This window comes from Mycteria americana, chromosome 1 (genome assembly GCF_035582795.1).
Source record: "Mycteria americana isolate JAX WOST 10 ecotype Jacksonville Zoo and Gardens chromosome 1, USCA_MyAme_1.0, whole genome shotgun sequence".
Taxonomy (NCBI): Eukaryota; Metazoa; Chordata; class Aves; order Ciconiiformes; family Ciconiidae; genus Mycteria; species Mycteria americana.
The window spans coordinates 163,188,789-163,209,444 of record NC_134365.1 but is presented as its reverse complement, the minus strand read 5'-3'; the positions used below and the strand labels follow the sequence as shown (position 1 = coordinate 163,209,444).

Here is a 20,656-nt window from a genome sequence, read left to right as displayed (position 1 = left end):
CTTATATTTAAACAGGCATGAGAATGCATTTACAAACAGAGGGGTTTGTTGGATTTTTTTTCAGTTTTCCACTAGATTATGTGGTAAGTCTTGTGCAATTAGGCTAACTGTTGCTTTATATTACAGATAACGAGCTAAAAGATTTTAAGGGACAGTTAGTTATGCTTTGGGAAATAAAAGGATGAACACAGTGAACATACAGTTAACTCAAATAATTGCTTTACTGCACACAATTCTTTTCAGTACCAGTGTTGTATTTTACTGGATTAGTCAATCTGTTTCATTGTTTTTTGAAGCTGAAAATTGAAAAATGGTGCTTCAGAATACTTTACATACAGTATATTTTGCAATTTAAGAGCAGCATGTTTAAAAAGATAGGCCACAAGCAGATTTAGTTTTCAATACAGCAGTCTTATACAAGCTGACTTCAACCTGATTAAATCTTACCATTGTCTACAGAAATTCCAAGAATACTTGATATCTTTCTCACACTGAAAACAGAAAAATCACTTTATTATTGGACGCTTTTTCACTTCCAGACAAACCAAATCATGGGCTTCACAATCTCTGTAGAAATTCTAAGAAACTTATTTCTCGTTAGGAGATGTCAAAACATGGAGATATGGTCAGAGTTCATATTTTTACTTTTAGACTAATGATTTATAAGACCAAGTGGGGAAAAGAAGCTTAAGAAAGCAAATAGGAAAAAAGGTCAATTTTGTAACTATGTGCAGCACAAAGTTGAAGAGCATATAATTAAAAAAATTAAAATGCAATTTTAAAATATGCTGTAGTTAACTATGCTCCATGTTATGGCATCAGCCAGCATTAATTGTTCTATCATAAAGCAGGGAACAGACCATTGACTGATTCCAGCTATTCGTTTGACCTAGAACAATAAAAGTCATTGAAATGCACTGGTGGGGCTCTGGGACCCATCTCTGGTGTTGTGGTACTGGTTGAGGATGACGAATGTTACCAGGTCATGAGACTTACTGTGGTTAAAAGTGAGAGAGTTATCCAAGCTGCTCAGCTGCTGCAATCTGGCATGCATCATTCCTGTTCTGTTACGGGAAACAGGCAATGTCTGAGATTTTCGATCATGAACTATGGATCCCAACCCCTCCTGGTTCCTGCAAGATGGGTGAAATGGGATAGAAGCAAAAGTTAGACATGTCAAACTGCAGCAAGACAGGAAGCGTTAGTTAAGCAAAAGAAGTTTTACAGAAAGAATTATAATGCAACCTATTTACTGTTTTACTTAGAAAACAAAAATAGGTAGCTTAGCAAAAGCATCACAGCAAACTCTTTCTTAAAACCTCTAAGCATGAAAGCAAAAGCACACAAGCAGTCGCTCTTGAAATACTAAATTTACTTCAGAGCTTTTGAAAACATACATATTTGAGAACATAAATATTCTGAAAATATTCAGAACCGAAAACCAAATCCTCTATTTTGATTGTAAAAGTTTTAGAAAAAAGTCAGAAGGACACACAGTGGTAAAATTAGAAAGCGTACATGCAACAGGAGAGCAGGAATTAACTGAGGTATTATCATGTACATCTTACCCAAGCAGGAAGGGAGAAGAGCCATATACTTTGTTAAACTTGCAGCAATCAAGTGAAGAAAACAGAAAAGTGATCTGTGTTAGCAATCAGTACAGGCTAACTTCCTATTGTGTACCACCACCAGAGCTGATGAAAAATGAAAACCAGTGCTTGAATTACAGAATTCCCTGTTCCCTTTCATTCTCTGTCATTTGTGTATTTTAAGAGTACATGCATTGATTGTGATATTCTTCAGTGTAATGACAAGGTGAAAGACTAGAAAGCTACATTTACTGGGAAAACCCAATATCTCCGCAGAACACCAGATGATTTCTATAGCTTAATGTTTTTAGTGTCAACATGCAGTACACAGACTAAGTGATCAGTAAACAAAAAGGAAGTGCGGTAGTCTTCTCTACAAACTAGTCAAACAAATTAGTTTGAAGAATTTTTATAAAAAGCCTGAAAATTACAGACTCCTGTAAATCCAGAGTGTGAAGGACGTTTAAACACAAAGGTTACAATCAAAACCTTAAGAAAGCCAGATTTATCTTGGCCTTTGATTTTTTTAGGGTATGTGAAGAGAGATGAGATTTTTTTCTGAAAAATCTCCAAGGAGATAGTCAAGTTTGTTGTTTGTAGAAAGAGATTCACATACCATTACCTCTAAATTAAAAACAAAAAAGCTAACATTTTAGTTAGAATGCTTTACCACCCAAAGTCAGCAACAACTTTCTCTCTGAGTTCGAGGGCCAGTATTTCGACTCCACAAGTTTAATTATAACAGTATTACGATTTCAGCCACAGTGTAAGGCTTAAACAAGTTGCTATATTCTACTCTATTAAAAAACTACTTTGCATTAAAAACCACATTAATGCAAAGATATTCAAATAATTTAGTATATGTTTCTGACTCCCTCAGATTTCTCCTAAACAGACTTCAATGGGAATGTACTTCAGACTTCAAATTGAAAAACAGCAGCGTTGGAATGTTCACTACTCACCTTTCAGTAAAAACACTATATAAAATTTCTAAAACATTTCAAGAGACATGGTTTTATGGCCAAGTGAATAAATAAAACAATTAAATCATAAAATTGATTCCCCAAAGACACTATCTCAAGGAAAAAAGTGCTGTAAAAGACAGCATTTAAGAGGTGGGTTTTAAAGTAATTGGTAATAAGCACAACACACACACATCATTCTTAAACAGATATCAGACTTACAGGTTTGTTAATATAGTAACCACTTACTTCAAACCGTTATGTATCGTTTCACAATAACTCTTCTACTCATGCAATTTATTTGTAATAGAGATTCAAGGCATATTGTACACACTATTATTCTTAGTGAACAAGACAGCAAATTTTAAATTCCACACAGTACCTGGCTATGTATCGTTTTCCCATGTACTGGAACTGATGTAAGCATACTCTGCAGAGAACACATAAGTCAGAGAAGCAACACTTAAAACAATCTCTTCTAGATTTATGTACATTGGAATTATTCAACTATTATTTTTGTTTAACTTTAAACTCTTACACCATACAACTTCTTTATTTCTCCCACCCTTAAAATTTGCTTCCAGTCCCCAAGCCAAGAAAAGGTAAACATGGCTCTTCTGAAATCACAGATGGCTGTTGTTTTGGGCAAATTGGGTTTAATAGCAAAAGGCACATAAGGCTGCCTCCAGAGCACACCTATCTCAACACTCTGAATCAAAACAGCTAGTGTGAGTCTAACAGTGACAAGGTAGAAGGGCCAAATGGTGAAAAAACAGAACACCTTAGAAAACTGTAAACAGTGAGTTCAAGTGCTTCATCTTGTATAGATTTTCAATATTTATAGAGAAGAAATGTTCAGCCTCAACTACCACAGACAAAATTTAATTATCTGAAATGAGGCCCACAGTTACAGTTATTTACAAATGAACAGCAATCCAGGACAAGTAACATGAAGGATGGAAGCAGAGAGATAGCCAGACATTATATATATATATATATATATATATATATATATATATATATATATATATATATATAAATATTTTGCAAAATGTGTATAAGGGTTCAAAATAAGGGCAATACATTTTGCTTTTTTCCCCCCTTGGCCTAAACTCTCTTGGTTACAGGTTGAGTTTTTGTTTTGTTGGTATTTTTTTAACGTCTCCAGATTGCAGGATGACAACAGGGTTTCTGACACAACTATTTTCTAAAGGGAATCTGCTTTTACAATAAGATGATGATAAAGACAAATCCCCCAAAATAATTTTTTATTTAAAAAATCTATACTTCAATATGATGTTATATTTTAAAGAATCATACTACTACTGGTTCAGATTCACTAAGAAAGTTGAAAGTATAACCTAATTTGCCAGGTGCCTCTGCTTGTCTTCACAACTGGTAAGTACACAGCACTGATGACTAATAAACTAGAAGTCACACTTTCAGATCAAGAAAAATGATCTGAATGGGGGCTGTAATAATGATTTTGTTTGAGTCTCTTCCCACCATAAGTAATTATCCTGATAATTCAGAACACTTAATGCAACTTCCCTTGTCCCTCAGGTAAGAATATTCTAAAAGTCCTTCTTTAAAGTGTAAATCCAAACTGAAAGCCAGTTTTCAGGCTTTCTCTTCCATGTGCCAGTTGTGAATGAAGGAGAAGACTGGCAAACAGTCTCTTCAACTCAGCTCCATTTTGTACTCCGACCTTAAATAGATTAGCTGTCTCCAAACTGCAGAGTCAGAATGGTGTTTGCCTCCCCCAAACTTGTCACTCTGCAGACTAACCTCAATTCCCCTTTCTGATACCTTCTCATCTTTTTTAGATTCTAAGTTTTTCAGAAGTTCTTTGCATGGCAAGTACCTACCTACCAGAAACACTGTCTTACTGAGGTAATGAGAAACTACTGTAATGACCTGTGTTAATAAAAATCATCATCAAAACAAATGTTATTTGCATTGGTGAAATACTACTAGAATTGGAAGAGGTAGACTTTAGTCTACTCTAGTAGACTCTGCTCTAGTTTAAGGAACTGTGATATCATCCACTGCACTAATGAGATGGAAATTTTATTCTGTATTCCATATACTGCTATTGTGATGGAAATATTCTTTGATAATTAGTAATTTGAGATTACTGATTTGATCACAAGCCAACCCTATCCAACCCTTAAATAAGAAGTATCTAATGGCAAAATACTATTCACCACTGATTCTGTACAGTGTAAACCTCAGGCTTCAGAGAGTCTACTAAGTAGGCTCATTTATTTGTTCAGTTCTGTCTCTGGTACAATCAATATCATGCCAGATGCACTCAAACAATGAGTTAAGACACTATCTACAATATATTCCTAAAATAGACCTTGAGTAGCACATTCCATAACACAATTAACGACTGATATTACATTGATGCAGCCTCTACTACAGAAACAAAGAAAAGCAGTCCAGTGAAACAAGCAAGGGAAGCAGAAAGCATTCTGTGGTGCACCACTTCAAGCAAACAGCACCTTCACTTTTTATTAATGTATCAGTCAATTCTCCTCAATAAACACTCTAACTATGCATAGGGATGGAGTGTAGCCATTGATAACAAATACTGGATTCATCCTATCTTTTCCCTTATAGAATGGCAGAAGACACAAGAGGAATGCTAGGAGGACGGATCGTATACCTTTGTTTCTGAAGTTATGCAATTCAATCAATTTTGATATGCAACCATGTAAATTTCAGCAGTTCACATTACAAGATGCATTTTAATGCCGACAGGTAACGAGACAGTTGGTTCTTCTTCCATGAGCACAGCAATATTCTGAGCACTACTCGCTGTTTAGGAACTTCCTGAGATCACTTCTGTATAGCCTAATTCCAGAAACTATCATGGAATTGGACAGACATGCAATTGTGCACATCAAGTTAAGGACTTGTAAACAGACCAAGATGGCATTATTTTTTCAAACAAATAAAGAAAAATGTATATACACACTTATATCCACACTTAGGTTTTCAACAGCATAGCAAAACATGCAATTTTACGACAAACTCAACAAAAATCTTACTCTGTAATCGTGAAAAAGTCCATGAGTTCGGATTTTGTAGCCTTGTTCCAATATGTAAACAATGCATCTAGGAAAATGAAAAATATTAAAAACAAGACAAAGGCAGCAAACACACAAAAATATTAAGTAGAAGAATTAACATCAATGCATCATCTCACAAACATCCCAGGAGAATGAAGAAGCACTAATATTCCCATTCCAGAAATGGAAATATACACAGCGATCAATCATTTGGTTCCCTGTCATACAGGAAGTTCTGCAGAATAGAGGAATGGACTAGCCCAAGACACTTTTACTGATCAATGAACTATTCTTGACCTCCATTTTCCAAACCAGACTGTACAATCACACACAAATACTCGCCTTCTTACCAAGTCCTTTAAGTTAGCCTCACACTTTGAAGGAATAATGAGTAATGCTTACAAGGTTTCAGTCAGAGTTTAATTTGATCAAATCACACATATCTGTGAAGTGCAGCACAACATGGTACTTACACCTAAAATATTCTGCTGATTTTGAATAGGTATTAAAATCACAGGCATAAATCCAACACAAGATTTTGAATTTATGAAAAACAGGTAGAATTACCTACCTTCTGACATACTTCTTAAAATATGAAGGAAACACATGAGCAGACTTTTGATCTCTGCTTGGTCAAGTTTGTCATATCGAACTACAGAACTTCCTAAAGTGCTGCTCTGTTGGTTCTAAAAAGAAAACAGACATATTTTGGCTGAAGAGTTCTTAAACCAATAATTAAAATGTTTTTAATTGCCTTATTAATTCCTGCAACAGAAAAAGGATCTCAGAACGGAGACAAAAATGTTTCATGTAGAGACAGGTCACTAAAACACACATTACACACATGAAGTATACCAAATTAAGCCTCTTTACCTTTGTTTATTTTTATTTCCTTCTTTGTATGATTTCCCCCCTCCCCCCGCCTCCAGAGGGAGGAGTAAGAGGAAAAGTTACCTAACAGTGATTATTAATCTAGTTAATTATACACAGACACCCAACATTGTAGAAATCAGGCATGCCCCTTCTGCTTAGATGAAATACTTTAAAAATAAATGCTACTGTGTTAGGTGATACATATATGCTCCTTTGCTTTTTAAAGAGACTTTATGCTGAACTGCAGACAGACCTGTCTCTACAAAATTCTTGCTGTTTAAAGATGTAAGAACCTCAAGGAAAACATACACGAATGGCAATAATATGCATTCTGGAAGATTAACTACTGATAAGTAACTTGCCCTTGCCTCAAAAACAAAAACCACCCTCCTCAAAAAAAACAATAATAATAATAAAAACCAAAAACCAAACCACAAAAACTTTCTCCCTACTTCATTTGTTTATACAATTCCTACACTTGTGAGAAGTTAATCAACAATGCTCAGTACTAAAGTCTGTCCAAAAAGAAAAAACCCTATAACTGATCTTTCAAAATGTGTACCACAAAAAAAGGGAAAAAAATAAAACTGTGACAATATATAAATTGAACTTTAGGCAAAGACTTATCTGTAAAAGATTAATTTCCACACAATCAAGTGTTACAAAATTGTCAGTCTGAGGCTTTTACAGGTATACTACATAAATGTTTGTTTAAAGGATAAATTATGCCCTTTTTAGTGCCTAATTCTCACTTCCAATATGAGGCCACTTATGTGAATGGAAAATGAACCAGACATTTAATAAGTTTTCTGTAAAGTCAACAGTCTGGTACAATTGATCTGTGCAACTCTGGTTTCTACAAGGAAGTTGGATAATCTTGGCTCCATGACTTTAAGGACACATACCGGTGTTGGAAGAAATCCTTCATATTGAGATTAGAAAAAAATAAAAATAAAAGCATAGACTCAAGGGAGAAAAGCACTTGGTTTCGCAAACAAAGCGAGAACTGCCAATACCTCAAGGGTATAACAACCCCTCCAGGAACACTCCTCATTGAAAGCAGGTGACACGCTAATCCATGAGGGAACATTTCACAGCATACACATCAATTGACTGCTGAGCCCTTTATCACGTTCCATGTAAAAGGAAAGAATTGCTGTCCTAAAACAATCTGTGTAGATCTGTCACATACTAGCCATTGAATGGATGCGCAGTGAAACTGAATGTGAAACTATGATTAATACTAGCCAGAAGTCACTGTGATTTAGGAGGAAATGGACACCTCTATAAGCCTGATTATTGTAGATTCTAAGGACCTCACAAACTGTTTATCTTTGAAATATCTCTGGTGAACAAGGAGGTGCTACTATACAGCTTTATGGGTACTGAAATAGAGCAGGCAATTAACGGGAGGCAGAGCAGAAACAGAATTTGAGTTTCCTAGACTTGCAGATACTGTCCAGAGCACTAGATAATATCCCCTCTAAAATAGTTGAACACGTACATGGATAAAACTAGGACTATAGCTACTCACAAGCTTAATTTAAAATCATGTCAATAACATATAAAGTATGCACATATTAAAATAGAAACTGATACACTTCCAGCCAATTCTGATTCCAGAACTATAGTTCTACAGGTTATTCTGAAAGAAAATTACAACAAAAACATGGCTCTTCAGTAATGACATCAAGCAATGAGCAAAAACCCGAAGATGACGTGCACTGAACAACTGATCTACTAGAAAGAAAGTTTGGAAAGCAACGAATAAGAAGCCAGGATTAAGTATTATTTGGGGAAAATATTAACAGCATGCAAAACATAAATCCTGTATTACCTAAATTGGCAGACCAGAGTAGAATTTTCAAAGGATGTTGACTCCTTTGAAAACCCCTTTACTTGGTAAAAACACTACATATTAGTAATTAACAACATGACAACTAAGTAATAGATGACAGCATTGCCATTTAGCAACAGTGTATGCACAAGGTATTTCTTTATTTACTTGGTCAACGTCAAAGAAGATTTTTTAGTTCTATTTATATTAAAGACCCTAAGACTCAAATTCTGCTGATATTTAAGCTGATTGGATTTTTATGCTTAAATTAAATAATGTACATGAACTATTCCAGTTTTGGCATTTAAAGATATTTTACATAGTTGTACATAAATACGTTGTACATATTTGGCTTGAGATTCAACTGTTGCAAAGAAGTGGCAAGATTACTGATCACACACTTCACTCAGAAGCTTAACTATACCAAGCACAAAAACAAAATACTTCTTGTAACTGAAGAGAGAAAGCAGCATGCAAAATTTTCTCTGGCAAAGCTGGAATTGTCAGAAGTGAAAAATCCATAGTAACACGGTTTTTCTTTGCAGGGTGAGAATTTTCTTCTTCTCCTCCATTAGGGCGCATAGCATGAGCAGAGTGCCTTCTGAGAAGCTTCTCTCTCTGCCACACGAAGGCATGTCAGAGTCAAGGGGAAAAAGTTAACATGTTGTGACTTGCACAACAAGATCTAAGAAAATGAAATGTGATCAGTATCAACACAACCTCTAGAAAGACATGACTGAATACCTCATAGCTACTGCAGCCAGACCTCCTAATTTGTAACAGCTTTAAAGTGAAATGATTTAGAAAAGTCAAACTAATATAAAAGAAATCACCTAGAGAAAGCACAGCAACTATTTTTTCAACATTTTAAAAATGCTATGTGTATTGCGTATAGAACAGGATGGAGTGAAGGTCTCCACAAAATCAAAGAAGCTGTCCTAACTAGAATTCAGCTCTCTCAAGCAAAATTCAATACACTTGATCTACTGCCCTTCTCTAGCAAAGGAATCAACAACTACTTGCTTATGTCTCCACATTGAAAATCTGTATTTTCTGTAAAACAGCTTAGTAAACGCAATACAAAGAGAGTTCATATAATAATTATTTTGCAAAACAAAAACTTATGTAAAATACTACTCTACAGTTATTCTAGAAATCCCATTCCCAATGGAGATTAGAGAAGTTAACTCCCATGAGAATTAAGATGCAATTTTAGGAATACACTTCGGGGTTTTTACTTTGGTTTGGTTTTTTTACCTTGTCAAGAGAATTGCTCTTGTCACTGTGTCTTTCTGGGAGACTGTTTCCCGAGTCTGTACTTATAAGAGAGCCTCTTGAGTCAGCGTTCCTCACGCTATTAATATTTGGAGTTGACGTGGTGTATGGGGAAGCTAAAAAAAAAAAACCAAAACAATATAAAAGTCTCAAACAATACATATACTGAAAAAAGTCACTCCATAGTTTAATCAGACTTCTAAACCCACCATATATGTATATATTTTTTAAGAAGGCAAATAATTAATTCTATTTAGTTACTTTTAATGAAGACAAAGTTATTCTACAGTTTCAGCAAAGTATACATGTATGTACATACACACAGACTTATCTACAACTACATACACATGTGCGTAAAAAAAGTATGTAGCAATACACACAAACTTACATGAAGCAGCATGTATATTTAAAAAACTCCCCTTCCCTATTTTTAATCTTTTTTTTTTTTTTTTGACTAGTAAGTGACACAACTAATTACAGCAGACAACAAATAGAAAAACACATTAAGACGACAGACAGGAGGATGCCCACAGGTCTGCACAAGCAGCACTCCACTTAGAGGTGGTCTCTAACATCACGTACAAAATCATGGATTATGGCACTCTTGCCATAAGTGACTGAGGTTAGTCTTGTCTCCTGTTTCTCTGCAGCAAGACAAGAGCTATCACCTTTGATGGGGGAAAAAATAGCTCTCTCCAGGAAACAGCTTTAGTTTCAAACAGAAAAGCAAACCCAAAAAGATCCCAAAAGAAAGATTTCAGACTGTGAATTCTGACCCATTCTGAACAGTTGATTGCATTAGGGTTCTGTTAATGAAAGTAGCAGTAACACTCAAGTATATATGCAGAAAGCAACCAAAGTCAGACACAGAACAATTATTTCTGGTAACAAATGAAAAAGGAAACTGGTTCTTTTTAAAATTATTTTATTTTTTCAGTGCTTACCAATGCCAGAGATAACACCAAATAGATCTTTAGGAAGATTGTTATCCAATGTGTTTCCTGATTTTTGTGGTGTTACTAGCTGACTTGCAGTTGGCAAATTAAGTGCATCATCCTTTGCACTCTGTTTGGAAAAGAGAGGAAAATGTGATTACTGTTTTCCAACATTATGGACTTAGTGAATATGACATACTTTATCTTCTAGAGCAGTATTTATCTTCTAGAGCAGTTATTTGTTACATATTTCTTTCTTAAATTTTAATTTTATTAAATATGCTCAAAAGCATGGAATGAGATGTTCAGGTATTTGTACAAGCTTGGGATAGCCTAAAACTTAAGATACCTCAGGAAATATCGAAGAAATGAATATTCCATTGAATTTTAAACACTATAAAACAGATATTTCCAAAGACACAAATTACTTTTATTTCAAACACCCAAACATTTCTCTTGTTGGAAGGGTATTGTGAATTTCTTTCTTAATACCAAATGGAACAGAGCAAGATAGGGACAAAAATAAGATACGTTAATAATTAAATCTTAGATTCAATAATTGCATGCAACTATAATATATCAATATACACCTTCACAAATTCCATTTGAATTCATTCTCCTATAGCCCTTTTACACTAAAGCTGTTCCAAAAGTTCTCTCCTTTAAGGTTAAAAATTCTTCTCTAATTTGTAGAAAATTAACCTTTTTTTTTGTGGTCCATTTATTTCAGTTTTGGACTGAATAGAAAAATAAGGTTAAAAAAAAAATCTACCACCAATATACAATCTTTTCTGCTGAACAGCAACAGCAACTACTGAATCTGTTGAGATTTTAGCAAGCATAACATTCTCTATGTGTTAGATGTTGGGGGAGTATCTTCTTGCATAAAAATGAAGTATGTGCAAGTGCCTCCAATGCCAGGATCTACAAGAACAGAGGCAAACTGTTTATACAAACTGGCAGGCAGACTAAAGTGAAGTGTAGTTTTTGAGTGAAAAACAGACAATTTAATGAAAACTCCTCTCACAGAAATTGTATCAAAACTGGTTAATAGATACAAACAGGCAGCCATTAAATTGCAGAAACAACTGGTATTTTTTATTTCAAATATACTGTTCCTTCAGTTTCTTGGGCTGCTCTTCTTAGAACACTCAAAAAGATGCAGTGGGTCCAAATCCTGTGTGGTCTATAGTTTGTATTGAAACATAGGTACATGCACCAGAGACACAGAAAAAGCAAGATGTTACATGGCAGTATAATCACATGGCATTAGAATGATGCTGTGACAATCTGTGTGGCCTAGCATTCTCCAAAAATCTTCAGAGGTTCAAGTAGAGATCAATAAGGACACTGTAACCTGCATGTAGGACCAAACTAGTCAATTATCACATTAGACGTAACTTAGCTGGACAAGAGAAACTGCAGCTAAAACCATAAAGGTTCACTAAGCTTTTAAGCTCAGAAAAAGCAAGAACAAACCTGCAGAATTCTGAAGTTTATGAAACTCTGTTTGCCAGAAGCATGCAGTATTTCATATACATGTTACCAATAAATTATGATAAAAGTAATTCAGAATACCAAATAGAAATGATCACTCACATTGCTGGAAGGGTTAACAGGAAATGGAGACACATCTTTAACATTGATTCGCTGAACATTTTCTATGAGCAGACCAAAGAGTGGCAAATACATAGTGGCTATTCTTGCCTGATGGCTCTAAATAGAGTTTAACAGTTCATTAACAAATTACAGATTTAATTTTTAATCACCAATTATTTTTTTAAGCTATTCACTCCTACATTACAAAAAAAGAACATTTAATAAATATTTACCAAGCCAGAGCCCACACTCCTAAGTTCATAAATGGCAAAAGCAGTGATCTGAAAAGCTGTATTTCATTCTGATTTACAGAAGATCAGTAAATTTTATTTACTGTTTCAATATAATGCAGAAAAAACCCTAAATTAATGTGATTTTAGCTAAGACTAACCAAGTAAATTAATATTATGTTAGCTTGATAAATTAATGATATCTTCTATTAAAATTTTATGGCTTCTCCACAGCACAGCTGATGTTAAAAAAAGTCAGGAAAACTAAAAATCACTCAAAATTTACTACCATGACTTGTAGCTTTCTTATACTCATTTTACGAATAATAGATGATGGAAGGACAGCTGCCAAATATTAAGAGCTAATGTTTAATGAAAATAAGAGCTTTAAAAACATTCGTAAAAACCTGATTACTTTAAGAACAGCAGTTAGATTGCACTGTGCTAAAATGTAATAAACACATGCAATTATGTTAAAAGGTGCTTTGTGCTTTCATTTGGTAAAAATATGGTATTTACAGATTGACTTTGATACAATTTTCATACATATTTTCATCACAGTCTGAACAGAAATAGCATTGCTGCAAATTAACAAGTTTTTTGTGAAAGAAAAAACTTTCTGTATATGTGCACACTTAATCTTTATTATTTTGTACTACTAGCATAGCAATACACTTACCCTGGAAGCATATCTATCATCAAAAGAATGCTTTATCATCAAATTCTTGAGCACACTAATAGCAATCTGCCGCACGTCTCTGAACTCTTGTAATGCATTGCCCACCTCCCTTAGAAGCAGTCCCACTAAGAAGTGATTTTTACAGAACTCATCAGTTAATGAATAGTCCAGGTGAAGGTCTGGAAGTAAAGTACAAGTTGTATGTAAGGAATGGTATTATTTAAATCAATTTATCAATCAACTTAAGGCTGAACTAAAACATTTCCAACATTATTGACAAACTCATATATATTCATAGATATAATACATAATCATAGTTATTCATATATCTCTAGCCCAATTCACTGCATGATGATGCATTTATTAAACAGACAATGGTGATGTATATTCAATCAACAGAAGCTGGAGAAATCTAAATACATTATTTAAAAAAATATATTTAAAATACTGTCCAATATTCAAAAGTGTTCCTATTAAATTTACCTGGACCAGTGTCTTATAGCTCCAAATTCAAATTTTAAATCTATATTCAGACACTAAAAACACACACAGTGCACAAAGGTTATGCACATTCTACCTTTCAGGAATTTAGTTGTATGGTAGAAGTAGAATTTATTTTTTAGTCTGTCATTCAGTCCCAGGTTATTTGGGGAATTTGAAAGGACTGCAAGCAAAACATGGATTAAGAAATTTTAGATTCCTGTACTGCAGTTTTAAGTTCCATCTTCATTATCTTACACATGTATCTATTATGAATATAGAGTACAAAGCCTGCTAACAACTGTGATCTAGGTTAATTGATATTCTCTATGAAAATGGTCCGAAAAATTTGCAGTGTGTAGTAAAAGTGTAATGAAGAGACTGCATTTCCAACACACATGTCCAAATTAAGCAATTTGTTCTCAAGATATCAGAACACAGAAGGATACAATAATATTTAAACAAGATAACTTAAATGAACCCATGGAAATTAGACCTACATTGTAATACAGTAGGGATTTTTTTCTGCTACAATTAAACAATACGATATTTTCCAGAAATATTTGTATATTCAGTGTTAATTGCAATAGAATTGGAATTAAAGAACATTTTATTTGAACATTTGTGCTTAAACCACTGCAATGCACTTTTATTTCATAAAGTATTTCTAATAGTAACTAACTGTAAATCTATACTAAGCCCCATATACATATATAGATATTATATAGACACATACACACACACAAAATCCCAGCACATCTGACACAGCAAAGTCAAACTGCTCGCCTTTAGAAGTATTTTTTGTGTAATAAAATAATCCAGTTCATTTATGTACTGAATATATGACAGCTTAAGAGAAACTTTAGCTTGAAGATCTTATTTATTAGAATGTATTTATGTTTAAAATTTCAGCTGAGGAGGTGTTCAAGTGTTTCTCATATTCACTGTCATTGTTCAATACAGTAATCAAAAAACAGATGCTAATGTCAAAGCACTTTCATTTTTCAAAGAACTCTCCCAGTAAGGGACTCCATTAAGTCAGAAACAAACATAGATAAGACAGCACAGACATTCTACAGGCCTTCTTGTAACTCACTTAAGAGCCAACCACATCACCTGAGATCTCTTTTGCTTGAGACAGCAAAACAGAACCAGAAACACTTCCGATTAAGGTCTTCTTTCCTGGCTGAAACCCTAGTTCACCAGAGAGCAGCATTTTACGCTGTTCTTTATTGTGTAATCAGAAACACTTTTTAGTCTAGTTTTGCTCTTTTCTTAGGATCCCTAAACCAACAACTCATAGTCCCTTTTCTATGGAAATATTTATGGAGTGTTATTATCCAAGACACTCCCGAAGGCTGAAAAAGCCAAAGACAGAAAAAACAAGTTCTATGCAGCTGTTCAGCTCTTAGTCCCAAATCTTGTTCTACCACCATGATAAAAGTGTTAATTATACTCAACTTTACTAAGCCAGCAGAGTCGACTGAATAAATATTTCAGAAAAAAATAACCTAATCTACAAAAGCATAAATGTTAGGCAGGTTTACTTGTTACTTGTAAAAGCACCTTCCTCACCTCTGCTTATTGATGTCTGCTATAGTTCAATGCCTGGAAGAAATTAATAATGTCTTCATAGCCACAAATGCAATAGCTAACATACCATTTATTTTGGCACAAGGGTAGATGTACCAGGAGCCCAGCTGGGCTAAACAGGACATTCATGACTGAGCTCCAGTGAAGGAAAAAAAAAAAAAAACAAAAAACAAACCAACCCCACACAAACAAAAAAACCCAAAAAAACCACATGCACATGAGGTGTATGCAAGAACAAGCTACAAAAGAGGAATATAGAAGCATTGCTCAAGTATGCAGTGACAGTGCCAGGAAAGCCAAAGCTCAGCTACAGCTGAAACTGGTAATGGACATCAATGGCAACAAGAACAGCTTCTACCACTACATTAGCATTGAAAGCCTGAATAAGGAAAACATGGGACATTTGCTGAATGGGGACTGTGATTTAGAGACAGTGGACTTGGGTAAGGCTGAACTACTCCATACCTTCAATACCTTATCCTTCACTGCCATGGTTCCCAGGCCGTAAGTCTAGAGATTAGCTTCAAGGAAGAGAATTATCAGCAGTGGATGAGGATCACGTCAGGGATCTCCTGAGAGACCTCCAGTCATGCAAATCCACAGCACCAGGTGAGATGCTGAGAGAGTTAGCCGATATCACTGGAAGACCACTCACTATCACCTTTGTTAAGCCATGGTGATCCGGGGTCTCCCATAATTGGGACCCTGCGATGACTGAAGGTAGACATTGCACACATCTTCAAAGAAGGGCAAGAATATCTCCTCACTTTAGAATGCCTCACTTTAGGCCTTGGAAAAGTCATGGAGCAAGTCCTCTTGGAAGCCATTTTTCAGCAAGTGAAGGAGAAGAGTGTGACCGCGAATGGACAGGATAGATTTACCCAGGGTAAACCATGCTAGACTAACCCGTCTTCTACAATGAACTCACTAGATTTGTGGATAAGGGGAGAATAGCAGATGTCCACATGGTCATCCATGTGGTATCCAAACTGGGACATCACAGTCTAGGTGAATAGATTGCAGACCTAAATGTGCAAAAGAAGTAGGTAGATCATTGGGCTCAGAGGTTGGTGGTTACTCTATTTGGTTTGTACTCTACTTGGAGACCAGCTACAAGAGGAGTTTCCCAGGGTCTGTCCTACTTAATACTACTTTGTCAATGACCTGAAAGAGGAGATGGAGTGCACCCTCATCAAGTTCATGGATGGGGTACAGTCCATATGCTCAAGGGCAGAGCTGCATTTCAGAAGAATCGAGATTCTACAGGAATGGGTCAACAGAAACATCAATTAAATTCAACAAGGACAAATGCAAAATTCTGCACCTGGGATGGACGAACTTGCTGCAATGGTACCAGCTGTGGAATGACTAGTTTGGGAGCAGCTCTGCTGAAAAACAGCTAGGGGTCCAGGTAGACAGTAGCTTCAACAGGAGTTAGCATGGCATCCTGGCAACAATGAAGGCTAAGAGCTTACTGGGCTGTATCAACAGGATCATAGCCAGTATATCAAGGGAAATCTTTATTCCCCTTTACCTGGCATTTGTTAGACACATCTGTAATACCACGTGTAGTATTTGGGCCTTCTAGTACAAGAAGGATCTTAACTTAATTGAGTTCAGCAAAGGACCGCCAAGGTAGTTACAGGGCTGAAGCACACGTTGTATCAGGAGAAATTGAGGGAACAGAGCTTATTCCATCTGGAGAAGGGAAGGCCTGAGATGACCTGACTACAGACCTACTGAAATGCCTTTTAACCTGAATGGGTATATGAAAAACATAAAAAGTACACCAAGCCTCACCCTGCACACCTACCTACAGGAGTGTTGCAGGCTTCTGCAGCTAGTGAATTAAAAGCTAACTCATGAAAAAAAAGCAAACTTATTAATCATAGCAGGAAAGGGAGGCAGAGTCAAGGATGTAGTTTACCATATCTTTCAATGGCTAGATACTTTGCATAGATTACACTGCTACGTAAACTATTCCTTTAGTTTTAAATGAAAGGATTACAACTTTAGGCTTCCATTTAACAATTTCAAGGTTTCCAACATCTCATAGACCTGAAGTTACACAGTCTACATGTCTAATAATAAAAAGATGACTTCTAAGAAATATACCACACACTTCTTTAGAAGAATTTACCTTGGTATCTCTGAACTCTGCCTTTTCCAAATGGCATTGGTAGGTTCAAAGGTATGTAGTGCTCGTGATTACAGACTACCCGGAGAAATTCAAATTTGAATTCAAAAAGAGTCTGCAAAAATAATTTTAAAGTATAAATTAAACAACTGATGCAGTGATTTGAATAGCACATTAAAAACAGCTTTCTAACACAAAAGGGTGATTTCTCTCAGTCTTGAAGTATGAGGGATATAGACCTGTCAAAGTTCCATACACCAGTATAAAATAATTCCAGCATAATTCATACTTGACAACTGGATATAGTTCTATTTACTGTTCCCATTGTCCAAAGTTATTTAAGTTTACTAGCATATTATGTATTGATGTAAGAAAAGTTTGGACCCACAGAAGAAATTCTTTGGACATGTAGCACATGCTTTCACCATTACAGTAAATGGACAGATATCAGTTTATCAGATATCAACTCTTCCAACTTCAGCCTCTCTCACATTCATGCTTATAATTTCTACTTAGTGTTGCACACACACCCCACCCCCACCCCCCACTTTCGCAATACAGACGCTCTAGGGTGGTAAAGTTGCACCTGAAGATGGGAATCAAAATATGAAAAAGTAATTTGATGGAAAAAAAAGTGCTCTCAGCACAGCACAGGGACTTCTAATGTAACTAGGAAGAAGTCTGAAGACTTAATGCACGACTATCCTCATGCATCAAGAAGAAGCAACTCCTAAAAATACTTTGTTTAAAAACATTGAGTACCTTCGGATCTCCTGGGGCAAAGGAGCTGATGTAGTTATTGATTTGCTTGAAAACAAAGCCTCTATCCATAAACGTAAAACACCTCTGAGGAAAACAAGCAAAACCAAGATAGAATTGATTTAGTACTGTCTCAGTGCTCAGTAATCACATTTCTGTATTTAATAAGTTTACTTTCCAAACACATTATTGATATTTCAGTTTGAATATAAAAATCAATAAAACAAGCACACTAAATATATGCATACATATATGAATACCAAATTTTCCCTTAGAGTGCAGAAAGTAAACAAATTGCAAATAAAAAGCAGTTTGAAGTGAACTCTATCTTGACAGAAATGAAAATGACATGCCACTAGCAGCTTTATCTACCATTTTATTTCCCATCATGTTTTTTCCCTACTGGATCTTATTGGCTGAAAAAGGATAGACACTGAAAGACTGTCTACATAAAATACATGCAAACAAAACAATACTCAATGCATGAAGCTTTTGTAAGATTAGAAGGTAACCTAGATGATATTTTTAAAGAAAAAAAGAAAAATCAAAATACATTTTGGATAAAATATAAATTCATTTTAAAAAATATCAAACTTTTGAACAGATGTCTTCTTGATGACAGAAGATGCAAATTATACTTCAATGCATTTTAATTTGGACATAGAATTATATTTAAAAACCATTATGTGTATTCAGTTTTATATGAGTTGGCTTTAAGATTCTTTAAAATCTATGAAGAAGCAGTATTATTTAAAAAGTAACCACAGAGCCCAAGTCGCTTGTGTACCTACTTTTATAAAGGCAGCAAGGCTATGGTTTGCATTTTTTGAAGCCTCTGGATTGTCTCTGTACTTCTGAGTGATGTGTGGCATTAGCATATTAACAACTGTTTCAACTGCATGATGAAAGGAAGCGGAAAATCTCTGGTTTCGCAACAGCTAGAAACAAATTCAGATACAATATTTAATATGGTTTATAACACTAAAATACATCAGAAAATTTACTTTAGATAAGATATAGATAACCTCATAGGGAGAGGGGAGACAAAGAAAGTTTTCAAATTTCCTCATTTGTCATTTAAAGTAACATTTTCTTTAAATTCAACATTTTCCTAAACTTTTTAGGCTGAGGGGGAAAAAAGAGCATTTGGTTAAAAGAAAATATTACAACATGCACTAACATCTGTTATTAAAATTCAAGCAAGGCAGTCTTTGATGACAAAAACACATGTATAAAAGTTTGTAAGTGTAATGCATTAATATTTTTCTATACTACAATAAACCTGACAACAGAAGCTAAGAATAAAAGGGAATCCTTTAATTTTATCTATATTCCTTTCCAAAGCAGACACCAGCTGGTACACATAGTAACTGCGTTATCAGAATCTCTTTTCTGTCTTGGGGAAAAAAAAAAAAAAAAAAAAAACAACAAACCACCAACCAAAAAAAAACCCCCCCACAAATCACCAAACAGGTTTTGGTGTTCTGCAACTATATTTTTAATAACTCCATTGCCTTTTGCCATTGTGGAAATTCTCATCCATGCTTCTTTCTTTCTCTTGCTCATCAGTGACTTCAAATCTCAGCTCTTCCAGGCTTCAGAATCTTTCTCTCCATGTTTTTAAGTTTCCACAATCAGAACCGTTTTCCCTTGCTTTTAGGTACTTCGCCAATTAGCTTAAAAGATTTCCTCTACATTCACAACTTCCTCCTTTCCACTCACCATCTATATTATCTTCATCAATCATTTTGTACATTCTGACCAATATTGGTCAGTAAGTTCTCTTCAGCTTTTTGGCGCAGCAGAGCCTCTTTTATTTCTCTACATCTTACAATCTTTAATAAAGATTCTGTCTTTTGTCTAAAGGGACTTAAGGACAGGTGGTGCGAGGCTGAAGCTGACATTGACAAAAACTGTTTCAATTGTACAGTCATTATGTCTTTTCTTTCTGAAAACTGAAATCAAAACATCCAAGTGCTCTGAATACTTTGTTATTTAAATAGTTTTTTGAACTATATTGAATGCAACATTCCCAGGCAGAACAAGTCATTGTCAAGGCCCTGCATAAAATCGATGACTTGCTCCCTTTGTGCTCCAAAGTCTCTAGTTCTATTAAAATAAAAAAAAATTAAAAAAAAAAATAGATATTAGGTTGGAAAAGATCCCTATATAAATATCAACAGTACTCATTAATGAAATAACAATTAAAAATTAGAAATTCTTTTGGTGACTATGCCATTCACTGTCCTACAATATTCTTGTAACTCAGCCTTTGTTGGACAGTAATTAAACATTTTTAAAAATACTACAAATTCTTGCTATAGAGATAATTTTGCTGCACCCAGAAATACATCTTTTTATCAGATCTCATAAGTAGGAAATTTCTGAATACATGTTCCATTTATTACTTTACCCAGTAAGACAGAAAAAAGCTAGCAAAATAATTTACTTGATATTTAAGGGGCTTGTAAATCAAGAAGTGATGTTCAGGAATGAGAATACATGCAAACAAGAGGTGAGTTCTGCTCCTTTTTCTTTCATATCAGAGGGAAGATGACAATGAGGTTAGTTCTAAAAGTGGAAACGTCTTTTTTAACATGAAATGTGGAGACAACAACAAAAATCTGTCAT

At 34.9% G+C, this 20,656-nt stretch overlaps 1 protein-coding gene across 2 annotated transcripts in view; it reads right to left on the bottom strand.

Moving 5' to 3' along the window:
* Positions 1 to 20,656, bottom strand: part of DOCK9 (dedicator of cytokinesis 9) — a 136,918-nt gene that overhangs the window by 30,614 nt on the left and 85,648 nt on the right. The window contains exons 28-38 of one of the 2 annotated variants that reach the window (XM_075526447.1): positions 18,817 to 18,963; positions 18,029 to 18,112; positions 17,270 to 17,381; positions 13,057 to 13,235; positions 12,148 to 12,264; positions 10,558 to 10,678; positions 9,596 to 9,729; positions 6,200 to 6,314; positions 5,608 to 5,674; positions 2,934 to 2,981; positions 997 to 1,133 (exon numbers count right to left, since the gene is read on the bottom strand). In XM_075526447.1, coding sequence (XP_075382562.1) covers positions 997 to 1,133; positions 2,934 to 2,981; positions 5,608 to 5,674; positions 6,200 to 6,314; positions 9,596 to 9,729; positions 10,558 to 10,678; positions 12,148 to 12,264; positions 13,057 to 13,235; positions 17,270 to 17,381; positions 18,029 to 18,112; positions 18,817 to 18,963 — 1,261 coding nt within the window. Of the gene's footprint in view, positions 1 to 447; positions 492 to 996; positions 1,134 to 2,933; positions 2,982 to 5,607; positions 5,675 to 6,199; positions 6,315 to 9,595; positions 9,730 to 10,557; positions 10,679 to 12,147; positions 12,265 to 13,056; positions 13,236 to 17,269; positions 17,382 to 18,028; positions 18,113 to 18,816; positions 18,964 to 20,656 lie in introns of both variants that reach the window. The other variant, XM_075526456.1, reaches the window with a different exon arrangement.